Source organism: Lipotes vexillifer, unplaced genomic scaffold (genome assembly GCF_000442215.2).
Source record: "Lipotes vexillifer unplaced genomic scaffold, Lipotes_vexillifer_v1.1 scaffold397, whole genome shotgun sequence".
Classification (NCBI taxonomy): domain Eukaryota; kingdom Metazoa; phylum Chordata; class Mammalia; order Artiodactyla; family Lipotidae; genus Lipotes; species Lipotes vexillifer.
The window spans coordinates 3,076,304-3,097,721 of record NW_006772681.1 but is presented as its reverse complement, the minus strand read 5'-3'; the positions used below and the strand labels follow the sequence as shown (position 1 = coordinate 3,097,721).

At 36.9% G+C, this 21,418-nt stretch overlaps 2 protein-coding genes across 7 annotated transcripts in view; one reads left to right on the top strand and one right to left on the bottom strand.

The window, feature by feature from the left end:
* Nucleotides 1-11: 11 nt before the first annotated feature.
* On the top strand, nucleotides 12-1,583 carry ROMO1 (reactive oxygen species modulator 1). Of its 2 annotated transcripts, none has more exons than XM_007447760.1 (3): nucleotides 12-92; nucleotides 280-410; nucleotides 1,405-1,583. In XM_007447760.1, the coding sequence occupies exons 2-3, from the start codon at nucleotides 280-282 to the stop codon at nucleotides 1,511-1,513; spliced, it is 240 nt and encodes a 79-aa protein (XP_007447822.1). In that variant the 5' UTR covers nucleotides 12-92; the 3' UTR covers nucleotides 1,514-1,583. The 2 variants fall into 2 exon arrangements, with proteins under 2 accessions (XP_007447822.1, XP_007447823.1); XM_007447761.1 differs by having other exon boundaries at nucleotides 49-97; nucleotides 1,405-1,572.
* A 2,111-nt stretch (nucleotides 1,584-3,694) lies between these two features.
* Nucleotides 3,695-21,418, bottom strand: part of RBM39 (RNA binding motif protein 39) — a 32,062-nt gene continuing 14,338 nt past the window's right edge. Inside the window, exons 9-17 of one of the 5 annotated variants that reach the window (XM_007447755.1) lie at nucleotides 18,923-19,060; nucleotides 16,564-16,629; nucleotides 12,362-12,566; nucleotides 11,726-11,803; nucleotides 7,990-8,040; nucleotides 5,840-5,921; nucleotides 5,259-5,364; nucleotides 4,750-4,828; nucleotides 3,695-4,661 (exon numbers count right to left, since the gene is read on the bottom strand). In XM_007447755.1, coding sequence (XP_007447817.1) covers nucleotides 4,561-4,661; nucleotides 4,750-4,828; nucleotides 5,259-5,364; nucleotides 5,840-5,921; nucleotides 7,990-8,040; nucleotides 11,726-11,803; nucleotides 12,362-12,566; nucleotides 16,564-16,629; nucleotides 18,923-19,060 — 906 coding nt within the window. In that variant the 3' untranslated portion in view covers nucleotides 3,695-4,560. The remainder of the gene's footprint in view (nucleotides 4,662-4,749; nucleotides 4,829-5,258; nucleotides 5,365-5,839; nucleotides 5,922-7,989; nucleotides 8,041-11,725; nucleotides 11,804-12,361; nucleotides 12,567-16,563; nucleotides 16,630-18,922; nucleotides 19,061-21,418) is intronic. The other 4 variants (XM_007447757.1, XM_007447756.1, XM_007447758.1 and 1 more) reach the window with 4 other exon arrangements.

Sequence of the window (21,418 nt, the reverse complement as noted above, 5' to 3'; positions counted from 1 at the left end):
GCGCCCCCGGAAGTGGTTCCTCTGGCCGCGAGTGCGCTCCGCCTCGCGTTCCGTGTGAGACGTAGAGCTGAGCGACCAAGGCCGCAAACAAGGTAAGGCGGGGGCACCGTGGCGCGGGGACTCGAACGCTCAGAGGGTGATGGAGCCGGGCTACACCCTTCTTTTCCTTCCCGGATTTCCCCGAACCCCCCGGCCCGCTCCCTGCCCCACCTCCTACGCCGCCTGCCCGACTCGGGCTGGCGGCTAGGCCCACACTCCCCAAGCCTTCGAACCCCGCAGATGCCGGTGGCCGTGGGCCCCTATGGACAGTCACAGCCAAGCTGCTTCGACCGCGTGAAGATGGGCTTTGTGATGGGTTGCGCCGTGGGCATGGCAGCCGGGGCGCTCTTCGGCACCTTTTCCTGTCTCAGGTGAGGGGCATGGGCCATGATCTCTGGGCGGGACTACCGGACTTTGCCGCCCCATACCACTCGGCTTGCCGCTGGGATAGAGCCTACTTCTTTCCAATTCCCTCGCTGCCCTCTAACGAGCGAGACTGATTTCCTAACCACCTTCAGTCTGGGAGGACAGGTTGGAAGCGTAAATGGTTGAGAATATGAGCTATGACTCAAACCACTCAGTGGCCCCTTACTCATTTTGTAACCTTAGGCAAGTTGGAGCCAGGGTTTCAAGTGTAAAATGAGGTCAGTAACCTCTACATCATATAGAGTTATAGGGCTCAAATCAGACCACACTTAGCACACAATCTGGCACGTGTTAAGTGCTCAATAAAAGGCTATTCTTACCGTCTTCCTGCTGTTATATTTATTTCCAATTGCGCATATTGAAACAAACGATTAAATTTACTGGGAACAGGATGTAGAAATTAAGCAGATAAACTCTACACCCTGTCATTTTCACACATAAAAGAGACTATTCCCATTTTTCCACATTGTAAATTATCATTTACTGAGCACTTACTGTCAGTCACGGTGCTAAATGCCGTTATCACAACATGGCCGTGAATGCCGTGCTCATTTTACACTTGACACAGCCTGTAAATTGCATTCTTAGTTCTTGAACCCAGGTCTGACATCCGTATCATTGTTTTAACACTAGGAAACCGTCTAAAAGACAGATGTCTTATTGGATCATAAACCAGCACAAAAAAATGGTTTCCCTGTCCATGTACTTTATACTGCTTCTGCTGCCTCCCACAAACAGAAGTCAGTTGATATTCATCAGAATCCACCTAGAGACCCTAATGGACCCTTTTCCTTGGCATTACACAACCCATATGGGAAGAGATAATATCCTGCCAGACTTCAGCAGTGCCCATTATAAACACAAATTGGAAAAGGGCAGTTAATGTTCCTCCCTGCATTTTTGTTCCCAATTGGCCCCATCTTGGTTTCCTCCTCTCAGGATCGGAATGCGGGGTCGGGAGCTGATGGGCGGCATCGGGAAAACCATGATGCAGAGTGGCGGCACCTTTGGCACATTCATGGCCATTGGGATGGGCATCCGGTGCTAATCAGGGCAGTGGTTGCCCACAACATCCACCCCCTCCCATCATTCCCAGCCCATGTACTATAATAAAACAAGTCTGAGTATTCTGAGTTTCTGTTAGAAGCATTTTTTCTCTCAGCCTGGTTAGAGATCTTTGCAGGTGAGCTCATGAGGTTTGGTGTCGTTTCACAAGACCTTTCTCTGCTAATCCAAAGTTGGGGGGACTTCCCTGGTGGTCCAGTAGCTAAGACTAGGTGCTCCCAATGCAGGGGACCCGGGTTTGATCCCTGCTCAGGGAACTAGATCCCACATGCCACAACAGAAGACCCAGCGCAAATAAGTACTTTTTAAAAAAAGTTTAGAATGATTCTATGTACCTGGGACTTTGCATAGATTCTAGTTAAATCCTTATTATTCAACCCTTTAAGGTTGATGCTATTAGTTTTTCACCTTTAAACTGTTAAGTCTAGATTTTCCTCAAGGTCACAAGGTTAGCTATTACATAGTTCACCCAAAAATTGTCCTTCAGGTATGACTTGATCAGAAAAAGAACAAATTCAAACCAACTAACCTCTCAGCTTCATGAATCCCAGATAATTTTCTAACCAGCCATCAGTGAAGATGTAAACTTTACCAACTGGCCCCCCCCCCATCCTATTAATTGGCTTAAGGTAGTTTCCCTCACCTGTACAAGCAACATATTCCTTGATATTGCTGAGTTTCCCTCAAATATTTCTCAATTAAGAAGATGGTAATGTTATAATAAACTACACTGGAATATTTGGGGGGCATAAAGACACTCAGATCTAACTGCAATCAAGGACACTCCCAGAAATTACAGCACCTAAAAAATTCACAACCAAATTGGATGTTGTCCTAGGAATTGATTAAAGGATCTCACTCCGAATAGCCATTTCAGCTATCTTCTATCTGACTGAACTCTTTAACAAATTTGCTTTGAACATCATTTACAACCCAAATTTCTTTTATCTAGCTTTGTCTGTGTTGGGCCTCCGTTGCTATGCACGGGCTTCCTCTAGTTGCAGTGAGCAAGGGCTACTCTTCCTTGGGGTGCACGGTCTTCTCACTGTCGTATCTTCTCTGGTGGAGCACAGGCTCTAGGGGCACAGGCTTCAGTAGTTGTGGCGCACGGGCTTAGTTGCTCTGCAGCATGTGGGATCTTCCCGGACCAGGGCTCGAACCTGTCCCCTGCACTGGCAGGCGGATTCGTAACCACTGCACCACCAAGGAAGCCCTACAACCCAAATTTCACTCTTTGGTGGTGGGCAAATTTTTGCCACGTCTTAACAGATGAGATTAAATAACATCTGAAGGCACCTTTGTTGGCCCAGTTCCCTAGAAAGGAATGACAGAACCAACCTGATAGTAACTTGATCCAAGAATACATTTTTAATTACTAGGAGATAATCTGGAAAGAAAAAAGTTGGCATTACGTATGTCTCTGCCACCCAATAACACTGCTGCCTGGTGTTCAAAAATAAAGTTGAATCTTGAAATTTTTCTTCAGGTTAAATAACTGAAGCAAGTAAGGGAATTACAAACATCCCTCAAAAGGGTTGGTAGAAAACTGTGATGCCTCCAAATTCAAACTGAGTTATCTTGATATCTGAATAAACCTGTAATACTTATGATTCAGCCCTAACAAATCAATACAGTAGTAACAGAAGTTCAGGCAGGTGAGGAAATCAGTATTGGAAGGAGCAATTAGCAGCAACATCCCCTACTCAAAAGATTCAACCTAGACACAAAAACTTGAAGCAGAGTTCAGAGTATAAATCATGAAGGGTTGCTGCCCAAGTAAAGATAAAGCTCAAAAATGCAGTTAAATCAATTTGGGAAACCAGTTTGAACTTACACCATTTTCTCCAGTATTTGCTTTTAAATAACAAGGCATTTTTTTTCCTCACAAAGATGTCCAGAAAACGTAGGAGAGACTTAAGAATGCCCAGGTTTGAGGCCTGGTCAAATCAGTTTGGTTTTCTTTTTGGTAAATTCCTCAGTTTTGATAGAATACCCTAAATAAGTAGTACTGTACTGAGACTGATAGAGGAATGTAGAGGGACAACTTGAGGGCAACAGTTTCACTAAGAATTTTCCCAAAGAGGCAACTAAAAAGTCAAAGAAACTAATATTCTATTTCCAAGTTTCTGTGACTTTAAAACATTTCAAAAATGAAGATTTCTTGTGGCCTTTTTAAGAGAATTTTATTTGAGTGGTTCTTACAAAGATTGTTGCAATATGAAAGTCATTTGTTTGATAGAAATATCAAGCTGTCTTGTCAAACACACTGAAGTAACCCAAAAATATATTTCAGAGCTCACAGAGCTTAAAAAGAGCAAAGATTATATGCAACCAGACAAAACCTATTTCTGCATTTCCTATTTCTTGCTCAGACTGCTTTGCTTACCAGACTGTCACTAAACATCTTGAGGAAATGCAGGGATCATTTTGTTTGGAATCTTAGACACACCCGAACACATAATATTTACAAAGAAACTTTTACAGATACATTAATTGAAAAGATACCATCCAGAAATGTAATTTTGAAATCTCCTTTTCTTGCCAGTTGATCAGAATGCAAGATGAGATGTTAATCAAACAGCCCTTTTAGCTGTCTTGAATTTCCATAAACTATGTATTCCAGAAACCTCTGCTAAACGATTAACCAAATAGCAACATTAGTGAAATGTAACTGCTGTGTAAAAAGTTAGGCTTCTGAAACATTAAAAACATCATTACATCCCTGTCTGCCTTTTTATGTTAAACACATTTGTTCCCCTAGAGCTATTCCTATAGATCCTTAATGTAATTTTCTACATGTACATTTAAAAGGCAGAACAAGAGAACAGCTTTGTATACAGTGGGATTTGCTAGTTAGGGAGAATGAGCACACTGCATTCCTGTTAACATTTTTATTTTTTCAAGGTAACAGGAACTGTATACAAATGACAGCAGACCCTTGCCTTTTTATTTTTATCTAAATAAAAGATAACTCAAGATGAATTCTCAAGAAAGAAAAAAACCTATGTACATAAGGGACTATATTTTCCTTCATCGTCTACTTGGAACCAGTAGTTGTGTTGCTGTCATGGAATCAGGAAAGAGGTTGTGGTAAGTTGGAAGAGGTACATACGCTGCTGTTATCATTTTACCTGTTGAAAGAAACACATATGGTCGTTTAGCTTCTTCACTTAGATTAGACCATTAAAAACAATCACTCAGAAAAAAGGTCAAACTCACCAGCAAACCACCTGCCATGCAATGCATTGACAGCAGCAATGGCTGCAGCAATTGATGGGCACTTCACATACACATTGCCCTAAAATACAACAAAAAAGGTTAAGGTGTGATATACAACATGGATTCCAATAGGTTTACTCAAGTTACCTATAGAAAAACTGCTCAATTGTTCCACTAGCTAATATATGTAACCTAGAAATTTATTGAAAATACTTCATCATCCCCAAAACTGGCCTTGTTACTATCTTCTATGATGTGAAAGCTGCTGAAGAATGAAATCAAGGTGCCAGAATTTCATGGCAACCTTTGAACACTAACCAGCAACAATAATGCTACATGATGACCTGAACTATTTTAAAAGTATCTTTATTTTGTAGGGGGTGTATTTAGTCAGTATGCTAAAGCTTCTCTCAGGAAAACAAAAAACCCCAACACACTCTAAGGAAAAACAGTGATCATAATATGCCCCAAGTGTGTGAAAATTAAGACACAAGAAAGTAACAAAATACCTGAGCTGAATTTTTGTCAACATAAATATGAATAACTCCTCCATGTTTATTACATTCTTCAATCACATCATCTTTAATCTCTGTATCCCATCCAACTTCTTCTTCTCTGTAATAAAGTATTAAATCTATGAGACACTACTCAAACTTATAAAATGATACACATATATTCCAATCTGTCTAAAAAATCTTAAGTGTGTTATTTTAAAAATCATTTATTTAACATTTAAGTGGTTAATTGACATCTTTCAAAGATACTTATCCAAGTTTATCACCATTTCATAGGACTAGGAAAAGAGTATACTGGTGATACAAATAAATACTGATACTTCACAGAAAACTACTAGATATAAATGGAAAACATAAAATCTACAAAGCTTTCAAATGAATTCCAATCTTACAAACACATTCAAGGGAAACAATTCATAATGTGCAGAAAAATAAGTATACTAAAAGAATCAAAATTGTGGCAGTGTTTGAACTATGAAATATGTTGAAAACATGCTAAATGTTAACTTAGACAAGTTAAACATTAAAGATTTCACAGCATACCCTTTTGAACTTGACCAAAGTATACTACTTACGTTTGAGGGTTAAACATGTTAGAGAGTTGGAAACACTGTGTTGCAAGAGGTTGAACAGAGGCAGCTGCAGCTAATGCTGAAGCTAAAAAAAAAAAAAAAAAAAAAGGGAGAAATCAGTTTCATGGAAAATGCATCAGAATATCCCTATGAATAAAACAAAGCCCAATATAACCACTGGACCCACAGGGTGAAACTAGGGTAGTCAGTCACTTCACTAATTCACCATATTCAATAATGCTATCAAATATCAGTGTATATAACAATACCCCATTTTAGCTGCCAGAAAGCTAAGGCAACTTAGTATTTGAGATAGCTGATCCTAAGTTGGGACTTTTGTTTTTAGAAGGGAAGTTAAACCCTAAGTGTAGTGAAAATTCATTCAATTAGACAAATATCAATAATACAAACAAGAAAATAAAAACAAGACTGATTTCGTAGGACTGCTGGAGTTAATACCAAGAAGCAGGGGATGATGCAAATACAATATTAAAATGCCAACTAAATCTATACCATGTTTTATTTCTTATGTTTCTGCCCATGAATATATAGTTATTTTCTTTTAAATATATAAACATTATAAAAGGATGAAGTTTTAAAAATAATATATATAAAACCATCCAAGTATTTAAGATTTAACATCTTAGGACTATAAAACCTACTACAACATCAAATTAATATTTTAAAAATGATTAGGTCTGTTCTAGCAGGAGAAAACACTAAAGAGTAATATGTATCTATTAATAGTCATTGTTAAAAATAAAAAACTACTGGACACTAATACTTAGGCAAATTTAAATCAATGTTGGTTTTAAGTTTGAAGTGCATTTTCCAAGACAGTTGCTCCACTGCTTTTACATGACTTAGAAAACATTACCAGTAGCTGTTACAGAACTCACCGTAATCATAATATTTGACCAAATTTCATTCCAATACATAACAATAATAAACAAAGCTATGGATAAAACAGTGCATTAGAAATTATGGTAATTAAAATGAACAATAACCTGAGTAAGTTAAGAAACATTCCACTGAATAAAAACTAGGGCTGTGCATGAAATACATCATAAAAAAGATAGTTTCTGATAGAATAACAAGTGTTTTTTGCTTCTTTATAGTTTACTTCAATAAACAAGTATTTGTCTTTCATAAAACTTTGTATGAAAATAAAAATGCTAAGATAACTAACATCAAATTCTATTGAAGAAAGTTAAAGATGCAAGTGTGCTTATATTACAATAAAAAAACGAAGCCCACTGTGTACCTTTATCATAAACAAATGGAAGGAAGTATGCTTGGAAAAAAACACTAGAAGGTCACTGTATGCTATGAATACTGAAAAATATTAGAAAATGTATCATGGAAATATTCCAGCTCAACCTAGATGAATGCAGAACACAATGAATTCAGCATAGAAATATAACTAAGAGGAAAATCCACCAGTTCTACTTTTAAAAATCTGTTAGGAAAAGAAAAAGATTGAGTACAATTGTCTCTTTTGCTGAAAAAATTAAGATACACATTTAATTCCTGACTATCAAGGAACAAGAAAAGACCTTTTTCATACAGAATCATTTACCTAAATGACTTTAAGTATATCCTGTAAGATACCAAATTACCGCAACAAAATGCTATATTAAGTGGCAGAGATTTACTTGATAATTTTAAACTAAGAAAACAATAGCCCATTTTATAAATTGTTTCACAATCTCTGAAATCTGCATGCAATTTAGTTCTGGATAATCTCATTGCTTGGTACTGCTGACACAAATCACTGGAGTTAGTTTTTTCCTAACCTTACATTAAGTTCACAGACTCCATGTTCTAAAAGATTTGTCTACCAAAATGACAAGTTTCATTTTCTTACATCTATATAAAATGTACAATCAGAACACAAAGATAGGCATACAAAGTTGAAAATAATTCTAAGCAAGCTACAGCAAAAAAAGCATGGACATTTATCATCTTTATTCATGTAATTGTAATGACTTGGATTGGGCCTTCTGGCTTACTGTCAATGACACTGTATGTCATTCTGACAAAACTGGGCCCAAAATACAAACTACAGTAATAATTATGATAAAATATATATACACAACTATGTCCTGCTATATTAACATCCACTTCAAAAACAAATAAAAAACTCAACTCACCTTCAGTCTGTTGGGAAAGTCTTGTTTGCAAATCTATAACAAAAGAGAATTCTACAGCTCAGTGCAGGAACAATGAAGAGCCTCAACTAACAGGGTAAATGTCAGGAGAGCATTAATAAAAGAGGACTATGGTAGCAGGGTTTATCAAAATGAACTTATAGTAAAACCTGGCAGCCAAACCTCCTTCCCCATTCCTCATTGACAAGGCTGTGGGGCCTTTTTCTTTCCTCCTATCCTAGGAAACTTATGCCTCTCTATTCCTATTCCTAGAACTCTTCCACATCTCAAAGGCATTCCACTATACTACTCTTCACATGGGAATAATGGGAAATGGGGAAAGGGAAGCACACCGGTCAGAAAAATGCATGAAAACCCTGATCTTGAGAATTCAATTCCAAGTACTTGGGATATTCAACTATTTATTGTTCTATCAGTGTCAGTAAGCATTTTAAACTTTAGAAGTTATGGTGAAAGAGTAAATACTGCAACAGTACACGTCCAACACTTTCAATAATCTACCGATTAAGTAGTGAAAAACCCCATTCTAACGATATGTATATATTATTTAAGTTCTTTTAAGTTGTCATGTCCAGCCCAGAAGGTGGTAGTTTTATTAGGTCTGATTTCCTGGCCTATTCTGGAAATTTAATGAGGCAGGAATGAAATCTAATCAGATTTACTATATGTAGTGCAAGAAAAATCTAACCATCTAGTCTGTATTAAAAATAAACAGAATGGTGATTTCTACCAATATATTTTCTCATATAATTATTAAAATTCTACATGAGAAGGCCAATTAAGAGAAAGCTGCCATCAAGTGAAAGCAGCAGCAAGTGTGGAAAGTAAAGAAAATGTCACAGTATCCAAAGGTATCTTGAAGTTTAAAAATTATAGATATATACAACATAGAAATTGTTTGAATTCAGTAACCTTTCAATAACACGTGATTCAACTGCAATACTTTATTACCATTTGGGCTTCTTGTTGAGTATACAAAATGATCAGAAAACATAGGCAAAAATGAAAAGGGATCTGCAGCCCAAGTCACATGGGGATGTAAGAATACCCGGGTCCTAGGTGCTCAAAACTGGCATCCCAGGGAGTTGAAGAAATGTAACTGGTGTATACTGAAGGAACTTGAAGATATGACCATAGGAACATTGTCAATAAACTTTAAATTATAAAGCAATTTGTCTTTTTTTCCCTAAAATGGGAAAAAATGTATAGGTATCAGAAATCCATGCTATATTAAGTGTATATAAATCAAAATTTCAAAAATGGTTCTTCAGGTCATTTTTAACAAGTTAGGAAGCAAGGCATGGGTTTCATACAGATAAGAAATAACTTATCTTAGAAAAGACCCGTTAAACTTCCAGAATAAAGACATGTGGATATAGTGATAGGCCACTCTTGGTTTCAAAAAACAACTTTTAAGAACTTCGGCAACAAGGGCCTCAAATATTGACATCAACACTCAGCGATTTCTCTTATTTTAACAAGGAATGTGTAAGGTTTTAATGACAGGAGAAAAATACCCAGTTATGTAAATATTTACCTTAAAATAGAGTGCTGATTATTAATTCAGTAGTAATAGCAATTTACTGGAAGTTTTAAGAAAACAGAACCAAACTTTAAAATCATCTATCAACACTAAAAGGGGGGAATATAACAAATAGTTAGCTAAATGGCTATTTTAAGCAATCCATGGACATTTAGAATTTTCAGCCTTAATATAAACTACCCACTTAAGTGTGCCCAGGGAAGTATAGTCATTCTTCATTCATCGTAAGAGAAATAAATAATGGTTTAGGGAAGTAATAATGTCTAACACTGAAAAACTATAATTAGGCGAAGATATTGTTTACAAACCAAATCAACATATTTGATACAGCAGCCAGGATATAATAGAAGATTGTTTAGAAATGAATCATATGTATTTGTATTAAATCCCTAAAGGCACCAGCCTCTAGTGAAATACCTAGAATATGGTAAACACTCTAGCATTTTTCTAAATTATTGAAAGAATGACCTGAACAATGGGAAGCAATACACGGATACAGTTTTCAGGTAAAATAGTAACTGTCAAACCAGAGACTAGGATATATTTCTGAAGTGATGGGTTTCCTTTAGTATCTTCAATTACAGTACGTGACATTCTATGACTACGTGTTCACTGCAAAGAAATTAAATGTCTCATACTTGTTTAAATCAAAACAATAATTTATTCGTAAATACAGAAATGCATTAATAGTTATAACTGTTCTTCTCATATGAATACACTAACATGATTGTCAGTAATTTTAAAGAACTACCTATCAGATTTCAAAATATATCAGTTTGAAAGGAAGCACAAGACTCTAAAGTACTCACAAACTTTCGAATATTCACTAAAGAAAGGAAAACATAGAAGCGCCCCCTATAAAGAATAATGCAGATGCAGAAACGATCCTCTGTTAATTAATGGCTTTTCAATTGAAAAGGAAATCATGAAGCAACCACACAGAACTTTTGTCATACTTTCTTGGATTAGTGGTTCTTGTCATCTAAAGTACATACTACAAACGGTTCTTCTCAGATAGTCTAAAAGCAAGGATTGAACATCTCAAAATTTAATACTATCCTAGCTCACAGATTTGGGTTAATTTCAAGTACTTGAACCACAAAAGAGAAGAAAACAATGTGATTCATTAACCCACTGTTACATAATTGTAAGAAACTATCAATTCTCTCCCTCTTTTCCTCACCTCTCCAGGCACTTTTATTCTATAACTCAAAATCTCAAAATACAGTTGACCTTTGAACAACTTGGGGATCAGGGACACCAACCATCTGAGCAGTTGAAAACCCATATGTAACTTATAGTAGACCCTCCATATCCTTAGTCCTTCCAAATTCATGGATTTAACGAACCATGAATCGTGTGGTATTTACAACTGAAAAAAATCCATGTGTAAGTAAACCCTTGCAGTTCAAACGCATGTTGTTCAAAGATCAACTGTAGTATGTTCTTTCTAATTAGGAAAGCAGTATTCTCTGCACTCTTAACACTAATTATTTTAAATAAAGCTTGATTCAAAGGCCTCTGGTAGCTTTCCAAACAAAAACATCACAAAAACTATTTTTCCTTTGAAACAATATAAACTTTTTGGTCTTCAATAAAAGTGACACATTTAAAAAGATTTAACAACTTACAGGGACTTCCCTGGTGGTCCAATGATAAAAGAATCCACCTTATAGTGCAGGGGACACGGGTTAGATCCCTAGTCAGGGAACTAAGATCCCACATGCCACGTGGCAACTAAGCCCACGCGCCTCAACTACTGAGCTCGCATGCTGCAAGCTACAGAGCCCACACATCCTGACACCTGCACACAACTAGAGAGAAAACCCGCATGCCGCAACTAGAGAGGAGCCCACGTGCTGCAAAAAAAGATCCCGTATGTTGCAACTAAGACCTGATGCAGCCAAAAACTCAATCAATCAAAACAAACCCAAAATACAACAGCAATTTCAACTAAAAATTGGTATGCAGGGTTCAAAAATACCCTGACAGTTTATTATGAGTGGATAATTATGTCCTGTATCACCACTTCCTTACATGAACTCTTGAAATCTGTAAGTTAAAAGTACTTGATGAATTGAATTCTCAGTAAGTCCTTTTAAATGCAAAAATTTGGCAAATTTTCGAATTAGGTGAAAAAACAATGATTTCAAATAGAAAAGATTCAATTCCTACCTGCCACAGCACCAAATGCCAGAGAGCCACTCATTTGCAAAGCCTGCTGTGCTGCTGGTGGGATCTGCAAGCCTGTACCTGTAAAAGAATAGGTCTTAACGTCCCTGCTTTAAGAGTGGGAAAATCCTAGTTTTCTGGTTGCTTAATACCAAAGTCACTTCATTAAAACAAATTACAGTGGTCTTTGGTAGCAGGGCAGGTGAGATTCTTTCCAGGATCTCCTCGGATATCAAAATCCACAAATGCTCAAGTCCCTCATATAAAGTGGCGTGATACAGTCTGCCTTCCGTACTCAGATGCAGAACTCACAGATATGGGAGGCCAACTGTACAGGCACTGCAACTAAATTTATTAGTATTAAGCACTGCAACTAAATTTATTCTGAAGTATGAGAATATAATTATTATAGAAAGCAAAAGAAATCCTGTAACATATGCTGTGGTACTCAAAAAGCACCATCATAAAGTAGATTCCATTATAATTAAGGCAATGAATTTCACCTATGAAACCACATGTGCTGCCCAAGGATAAGTCAACCCCAAAATAAGAGAAAATAATTTTCCATTTATTTGTCTGCATGGTTACCTTTCTCATTACGGTATCAACAAATCATTCACAACACTAGGATAAACTTACCCTCTGCAAGTCTAGCCATTAACTGGAGACGACCAGTTGTTCCCAAGTCAATTCCAGTCCTTTCCAGTTCATCACTGTCCAAAAATGAGCTAGCACTGGAAGCATCAGTACGTTCAGTAACATGACCAACTTTCATTGGCCTTCCTGCTAGCTCAAATCCATTAAGTTGTTCCAACGCTTTCTTGGCACATTCTGAATCAGAAAACTATACAATTGAGAGGGGGATAAAAAGTCCAGCAATTACTTACATATGCAAGGTAAAGAAACCCTTACTTATTAAAGCTAGTATATTCAATAATTACATCTGCAAGGATGATAAAGTAACAAGTTCAAGCTATAAGTAATATAACCTAAATTATCAGACCACCAAAGTTTACGCATATTAAATTTATTAATGTGGTGGTTTAAAGGGCAAGACATTATCAAGTAATGACACCTGTCTTTGGGAATAAAGAATCTCAGTAACAAAATGTGAAAAGTAGTTTTTCAAACGTCAAAACCCTTTTTAATACGCTGGAATAAATTAAAATGTTGCTTCTTTTCTCTCTTAAAAGTACACTATTCAGGAAAATTAAAAGTTCAACTCAGGTTTTTAATACAAAACTTAATTTTTAATACAAAATTCTGGGTCACTTTTATTGCCAGTTAAGTCTTAATTTCAGGATGCAGACACAATAAAACTTTAATTCACACAACCTGGTTTTAATATAATGGAAGAACGGGCTATATTCTAATTCCACAGCTTCATCTTTCATCAGAATGTTGAATTGTTTAAAAATAATTTTTTTCCATTACTGAGATGGGAACAATTACAGATAGAAGTTACAAACTATAAAAACATTTACACACACAACAGAACCATGTAGATTTACATAATCTTGCTTTAAAAAAATTATTTATTTATTTGACTGTACCAAGCCTTAGTTGTGGTAGGCGGGATCTTCGTTGCCACATGCAAGAGCTTCGTTGTAGTATGCGAACTCTTAGTTGTGGCACATAGGGATCTAGTTCCCTGACCAGGGATCAAACCCTGGGGCCCCTGCATTGGGAGCTCGGAGTCTTAGCCACTGGACCACCCTACATAATCTACCTTTGCATACAGATCAGTAAGTCATAGGAAATAGTTCATACTTGATTTTTGTTAAAAAATTAAAATGCTTTGCAAAATGTCTTCATTGTTTACATGACATTTAGTAGTGTTCTAGTGAAAATATGGCCAGTGAACAAATATTCAAACACTAAATCTAGCATATAGAACACTAAATACTTTAGATAGTAGTAGGAGGAAATATTTTTAAGTTGCATGTAAAATCCCTTGAACACCTTTTTTTGGGGGGAGGGGGAGATCATGCTAATGTTACTAGTAACAAATTAGCATGTTGGTGTTTTATAACTTTTTTCTTTTCACCAACACACACTGAGGTAGATAAAATTCCACTGAACGGTGGAACGTATTATCACTAAACAATAGGTTTCAATTTTATTTAAATTTGGTTATAAGACACAATGATAATTTCTTGATAAAATCTGGGATCTCTGTATTTTTAAAATTTTTTGTGTATAATGGCAGCAGTGGTGACATCTGTATTTTAAACTAAAAATGTGTTTCCAGCACTTTCCAAGGTTAAAAAATAATTTGAAAAACTGTTCTCATGTAATTGGATTGCATCATGAACATTAATATATAAAGAGTTTACTTTTAAAAGGGCACCTCCATTCACAATTATTCCAAGCTGCCACTTCATACCCTATTTCAAGCACTGGGCTTCAATTGTCAGCTACACTTTTAATAAGGCAATCCTGGTCATAGTTGTCCGATGTGTCCATATAAAAAGTAAGAGAATTCCAAGAGACCTTTGTGCAACTAACATCTTGTGTCACAAAAGAGACTGAAGAAGTCCTAAAGGAGTGAATGACTTCAATTACATGAACAGTTGGCTAATCAAACTGACCATAAACAGAATGATAGCAAAATGCTTTAAGTTTGACATTTGGTGGACACCTTTAGCTACTAAGAATTGGCTACTAACAGCAAAATAAGTTAAACCACTTGAAAATATTAACCGTACCTCCTTCCCCACTATCAATAACCAATAAAGCTTTACACTACGCTATTCAAATCAAAAACTTTTAAGTCATGTTAATCATGGTTAACTGCTTACCGTAATAAATCCGTACCCCTTGGATCGACCTGTTTCACTATCCATCATGAGCTGGATACTTTCAATCTAAAAATGAAAACCACAATTATTATATATAAATGAAACAGGGTGGGCAAAAGTATTTTACCCCTTGAAACATGATTTTATAATGGCTCCCCCTAAAATATAATAGAAAACATATCACAATCCCTCATACACAAAAAATCTTCTTTCTAGAGGCCGAGGAACTTCCTAAACACGAAGTTATGCACTGGGGAGTCTTTTGCATCAAAACCCAGTAAAAATCTGAAATCCTTTGCAGAATACAATGTTAAAAAAGAAATCAACCTTTTTTCTTCCCCTTTGCTAAAATACACCAAATGTTAATTCTCAATTATGCCAGACACAATAAATTGCCTGAAATGTTGGAATAACTAAAAATAACAATGGGATGTGGTTGATGGTTGCACAACACTGTGAATATGCTACAAAGCAATGATTGTTCACCTTAACTGACGGAACTGTATTTACTACATCACAATATCCCAACAAACTCGGTCATACAAAGGAAGCATGAACAATTAAAATACAGCACCCACATATTATATTTCATGTTCTGGTTGTTTCAGGAACGTATTCATTTTGTAATGACTAACCAACTCATACAATTATGATTTGTGCACCATTAATATGTGTATATTTCCAATAAATATAAATCACCCACAAAATTCAACACCCCAACTTTATCATTACTGACACATAAAACAGTTTAACAAAGGGGTTGAGTGGGGTAGTGAAAGAAAACAACGAAATGTATATCCAAGGGCCATAAAGATTAAGTAGTGGACAAGGTACGACAGGAACCAAGATTTTTATTCATGGCCACACAATGAATTTTTTAAACCAGAGCACAGCCTACTAGTAACATTTATTCTAACCATCTCTTCTAAAGTGAGAATTAGACTTACCCTGGTGATTCTTTTGAAAGAAATGCATAAAAATATCAAATTACTATGTTGTGTACCAAGAACTGTTAGTGTTGCAATTCAACTGTACTTCAAAAACAGCCTCATGGAAAAAACGATCAGATTTGTGGCTACCAGAGAGGTGGGGGGTGGGGGGTGGAGGGCGGAGGGAAGAGTTAGATGAAAGTAGTCTAAAGGTACAAACTTCCAGTTATAAATCAGTACTAGGGATGTAATGTATTATTACACTGCTGTATACCATAAATTAAGACTCAAGAGTAAATCCTAAACGTTCTTGTCACAAAGGAAAATAATTTGTTACCTATTTCTTTAATGTTGTATCTGTATGAGATGACAGATGTTCACTAAACCTACTGTAATAATTTCATGATGCATGTAAGTTTAACCACTATGCTGTACACCTTAAGCTTAGACAACGCCGTGTCAATTTTATCTCAAAAAAAAAAAAAAAACCTTTTTAAAATTTTTTGTGTATAATGGCAGCAGTGGTGACATCTGTATTTTAAACTAAAAATGTGTTTCCAGCACTTTCCAAGGTTAAAAAATAATTTGAAAAACTGTTCTCATGTAATTGGATTGCATCATGAACATTAATATATAAAGAGTTTACTTTTAAAAGGGCACCTCCATTCACAATTATTCCAAGCTGCCACTTCATACCCTATTTCAAGCACTGGGCTTCAATTGTCAGCTACACTTTTAATAAGGCAATCCTGGTCATAGTTGTCCGATGTGTCCATATAAAAAGTAAGAGAATTCCAAGAGACCTTTGTGCAACTAACATCTTGTGTCACAAAAGAGACTGAAGAAGTCCTAAAGGAGTGAATGACTTCAATTACATGAACAGTTGGCTAATCAAACTGACCATAAACAGAATGATAGCAAAATGCTTTAAGTTTGACATTTGGTGGACACCTTTAGCTACTAAGAATTGGCTACTAACAGCAAAATAAGTTAAACCACTTGAAAATATTAACCGTACCTCCTTCCCCACTATCAATAACCAATAAAGCTTTACACTACGCTATTCAAATCAAAAACTTTTAAGTCATGTTAATCATGGTTAACTGCTTACCGTAATAAATCCGTACCCCTTGGATCGACCTGTTTCACTATCCATCATGAGCTGGATACTTTCAATCTAAAAATGAAAACCACAATTATTATATATAAATGAAACAGGGTGGGCAAAAGTATTTTACCCCTTGAAACATGATTTTATAATGGCTCCCCCTAAAATATAATAGAAAACATATCACAATCCCTCATACACAAAAAATCTTCTTTCTAGAGGCCGAGGAACTTCCTAAACACGAAGTTATGCACTGGGGAGTCTTTTGCATCAAAACCCAGTAAAAATCTGAAATCCTTTGCAGAATACAATGTTAAAAAAGAAATCAACCTTTTTTCTTCCCCTTTGCTAAAATACACCAAATGTTAATTCTCAATTATGCCAGACACAATAAATTGCCTGAAATGTTGGAATAACTAAAAATAACAATGGGATGTGGTTGATGGTTGCACAACACTGTGAATATGCTACAAAGCAATGATTGTTCACCTTAACTGACGGAACTGTATTTACTACATCACAATATCCCAACAAACTCGGTCATACAAAGGAAGCATGAACAATTAAAATACAGCACCCACATATTATATTTCATGTTCTGGTTGTTTCAGGAACGTATTCATTTTGTAATGACTAACCAACTCATACAATTATGATTTGTGCACCATTAATATGTGTATATTTCCAATAAATATAAATCACCCACAAAATTCAACACCCCAACTTTATCATTACTGACACATAAAACAGTTTAACAAAGGGGTTGAGTGGGGTAGTGAAAGAAAACAACGAAATGTATATCCAAGGGCCATAAAGATTAAGTAGTGGACAAGGTACGACAGGAACCAAGATTTTTATTCATGGCCACACAATGAATTTTTTAAACCAGAGCACAGCCTACTAGTAACATTTATTCTAACCATCTCTTCTAAAGTGAGAATTAGACTTACCCTGGTGATTCTTTTGAAAGAAATGCATAAAAATATCAAATTACTATGTTGTGTACCAAGAACTGTTAGTGTTGCAATTCAACTGTACTTCAAAAACAGCCTCATGGAAAAAACGATCAGATTTGTGGCTACCAGAGAGGTGGGGGGTGGGGGGTGGAGGGCGGAGGGAAGAGTTAGATGAAAGTAGTCTAAAGGTACAAACTTCCAGTTATAAATCAGTACTAGGGATGTAATGTATTATTACACTGCTGTATACCATAAATTAAGACTCAAGAGTAAATCCTAAACGTTCTTGTCACAAAGGAAAATAATTTGTTACCTATTTCTTTAATGTTGTATCTGTATGAGATGACAGATGTTCACTAAACCTACTGTAATAATTTCATGATGCATGTAAGTTTAACCACTATGCTGTACACCTTAAGCTTAGACAACGCCGTGTCAATTTTATCTCAAAAAAAAAAAAAAAACCTTTTCCTCAGCTTCCGCTAAGGTGCTCGGTCCTTCCGAGGAAGCTAAGGCCGCGTTGGGGTGAGGCCCTCACTTCATCCGGCAACTAGCACCGCGCCCGGCAGACCCTGCCTCGCCCTCGCCCGCACCGTCCTGGAGCTCGTCCTGGAGCTCGCCTGCATCTACTCCGCCCTCATCCTACACGAGGATGAGGTGACAGTCACGGAGGATAAGATCAATGCCCTCATTAAAGCAGCCGGTGTAAATGTTGAACCTTTCTGGCCAGGCTTGTTTGCAAAGGCTTTGGCCAATGTCAACCTCGGGAGCCTCATCTGCAATGTGGGGGCACGTGGACCTGCCCCAGCAGCTGGTGCTATACCAGCAGGAGGTCCTGCCCCCTCCACTACTGCTGCCCCAGCTGAGAAGAAAAGTGGAAGCAAAGAAAAAGAAATCTGAAGAGTCTGATGATGACATGAACTTTGGTCTTTTTGACTAAACCTCTTTAGTAGCTAGCACGTTCAATAAAAAGCTGAGTTCTTTAAAAAAAAAAAAACAAATATGAGGACTAAATGGGCATAAACAGCCTAATTCTAATTCCTTACATATTAAGTACAGAGAAGCTTATATACCCTTAAATTTTCAGTAAGAAAAACTATCCTAAGAAACAAACCAAGAAAAAAAAAATCTCTTGCTCCAATGCACAGTACATTTTATCATTCAGGTCGATTTTTTAATAATTGAAGCTAATACTATGCATTTCACTGTAGCATTACAAATGTTGACAGATTCTGTCTTCAAATGCTATCTTCAGGGAAACTATCTTGATCTAAGTTGTCTCAAAAACTTTATAGAACCACTCCAATCCTAACATTAATCTCTTAGAAACATGACAAAGCAAATAAATTATTGTGCAGTTACATTTGTTTCAAGATTTGGGATCCACTAATACACTTGGGACTTACCCTTCCAAAAGGCTCAAAGATCCCCCGAAGCATATCTTCAGTTATGTTAAAGTGTAACGAGCCCACATAGAGCCTCATAGGTCCAGCACTTCCCTTTTGTAGATTGTTTGCCATTGCTGCAGCCCTGTTTTTTTCTGCCTACAAGTTAGTTAAGAACGCGTAAGTCACATCACACACCCATTTAAGAATGAATAAATACCATTTTGAGCAGAGTAGTAAATCCCACTCATACCTTAGGTTTGCTTAATGACAACTGATATCAAATTATGCTAAGTGTAAGTCATACATAAAAGAATATTGGGGACTTCCCTGGTGGCGCAGTGGTTAAGAATACGCTTGCCAATGCAGGGGACACGGGTTCGAGCCCTGGTCCAGGAAGATCCCACATGCCATGGAGCAGCTAAGCCCATGCGCCACAACTACTGAGCCTGCGCTCTAGAGCCTGCGAGCCATAACTACTGAGCCCACGTGCCACAACTACTGAAGCCGGAGCACCTAGAGCCCATGCTCCACAACAAGAGAACCCACCGCAATGAGAAGTCCGCACACCACAACCAAGAGTAGCCTCCGCTCACCGCAACTAGAGAAAGCCCGCACACAGCAACAAAGACCCAATGCAGCCAAAAATAAATAATAAATTTAAAAAAAAAATGTTTTAAACCCCTACATTATGCCAGTCTAAAGCAGCATCCTGGTAACAGATATGCCAAATGTGGAAATACAAGATAATCTCCTGGAAGTGTTAAATACACTCATTATTCATGTGCTCTCAATATCACTGTTACTCAACGTACAGTACACCAACTGGCTGTCCATCTTAAAAGGACTTACATCAATATAAATCAAACCAAGTAAACCATTTAGTTCAGCAGTCATTTTTTCCCATACCAAGTACTTCTCAAAGGAAATAGTTCTCAATTTATATTCTAACACAAACTCCTTTAACAAACTGGGGCATAACAGGAGGTTAAAGTTACATGAATTCAAAATCTCATTCATCAATGTGATTCTTCTGAGCCCTTTGCCAGGCCAACGTAGGTTTGTCCTCCATCACGGGAAATGAATTGAGCAATGATTCCCCCCAGCCTGCTTCCTAACAATTCTTTTCTTACTGTGACATAATCAAATGATAAGTACCCAATATTGCATACTGCTAAAACACTAAATAGGACCTACCATCATCTTTTAGAGATAGAAGGTAGTAATCTGACCACAGTTACAGCTTAACAGTGAAACTGGAATTTCACTTAAGATCTGGTTACAAATTTTGTGAGTAACTACAAAATGATGTAAAAGCTTGATGAGTAACCAGATTTTTCAGGAGTTATGAGGAGTATTTGTTTCAGGGGTTTGAAAAGGAACGAACATAACTATTGTTATTTTGTTATCGCTCAAAAAATATTCTTTAAATCCTCAGGAATTCCATTCCCTGGCAGTCCAGTGGTTAGAACTCGGTGCTTTTGCCACTGCCATGGCCCAGTTCAACCCCTCGTGGGGGAACTAAGATCCCACAAGCCGCTCGGCAAGGCCAAAAATAAATTCTTTAAATCCTATTTTAATCCATTTTAAAAACCTAAGTTATCAGGTAGTCACAGAAATCAACTTGTTTCTTAGTACAAAAAGGTACTGATGAAAAAAATCAAAAAAATACTTTCACGTTAATATACTCAATAAAGGGGCTTCCCTGGTGGCGCAGTGGTTGAGTCCACCTGCCGATGCAGGGGACGCGGGTTCATGCCCCGGTCTGGGAAGATCCCACATGCCGCGGAGAGGCTGGGCCCATGAGCCATGGCCGCTGAGCCTGCGCGTCTGGAGCCTGTGCTCCACAACGGGAAAGGCCACAACAGTGAGAGGCCCGCATACCGCAAAAAAAAAGTTAAATTTAGAATAGAATGATAGAATAGAATGATATATCCCAATGTTTCCATACCTAAATGAACTAAAATATTCACACTAATTGCATTTTTACAAAGGCAACATTTATTGTGGAGCATCAGCACAGAGGAATTAAATCATAATTTGGATTATCTTAAAAAACATTCTCCAAATTAGTCTGAAACATCTTTACTTTCAAGAAATGTCAGAATAGCTAGCTGTTCAAACTATTCTTAACATTATATATAATCTTTCACAAGTATGTATTTTAAAACAGTGAAAATATTAAATTTACTAAAAATGTCAAAACCATTCCATTTAAAAGATCGGAAGGGGAAAACATGTTCTTAGATGCTTCTATCCCCAAATAAGAAGTCATCACAAATCAGTAAAATTCTGGAACAAGTTCCCAAATCTTTCCCATGAAATAGGTATTTACAACTTACATTAAAATGGAACAGGATGTTATTAAGAATACACAATTATCAAAGAAATCAAGGCAAATTTTTTTTTCAAAAGCTACCCTGAGAACATCTGACTTATGGTAGGAAGTGGTGATTGTGTAAGGCTCAAGGAGTTACAACACAACACTAAGAAACAGGTTTCTAACACTACCAATGA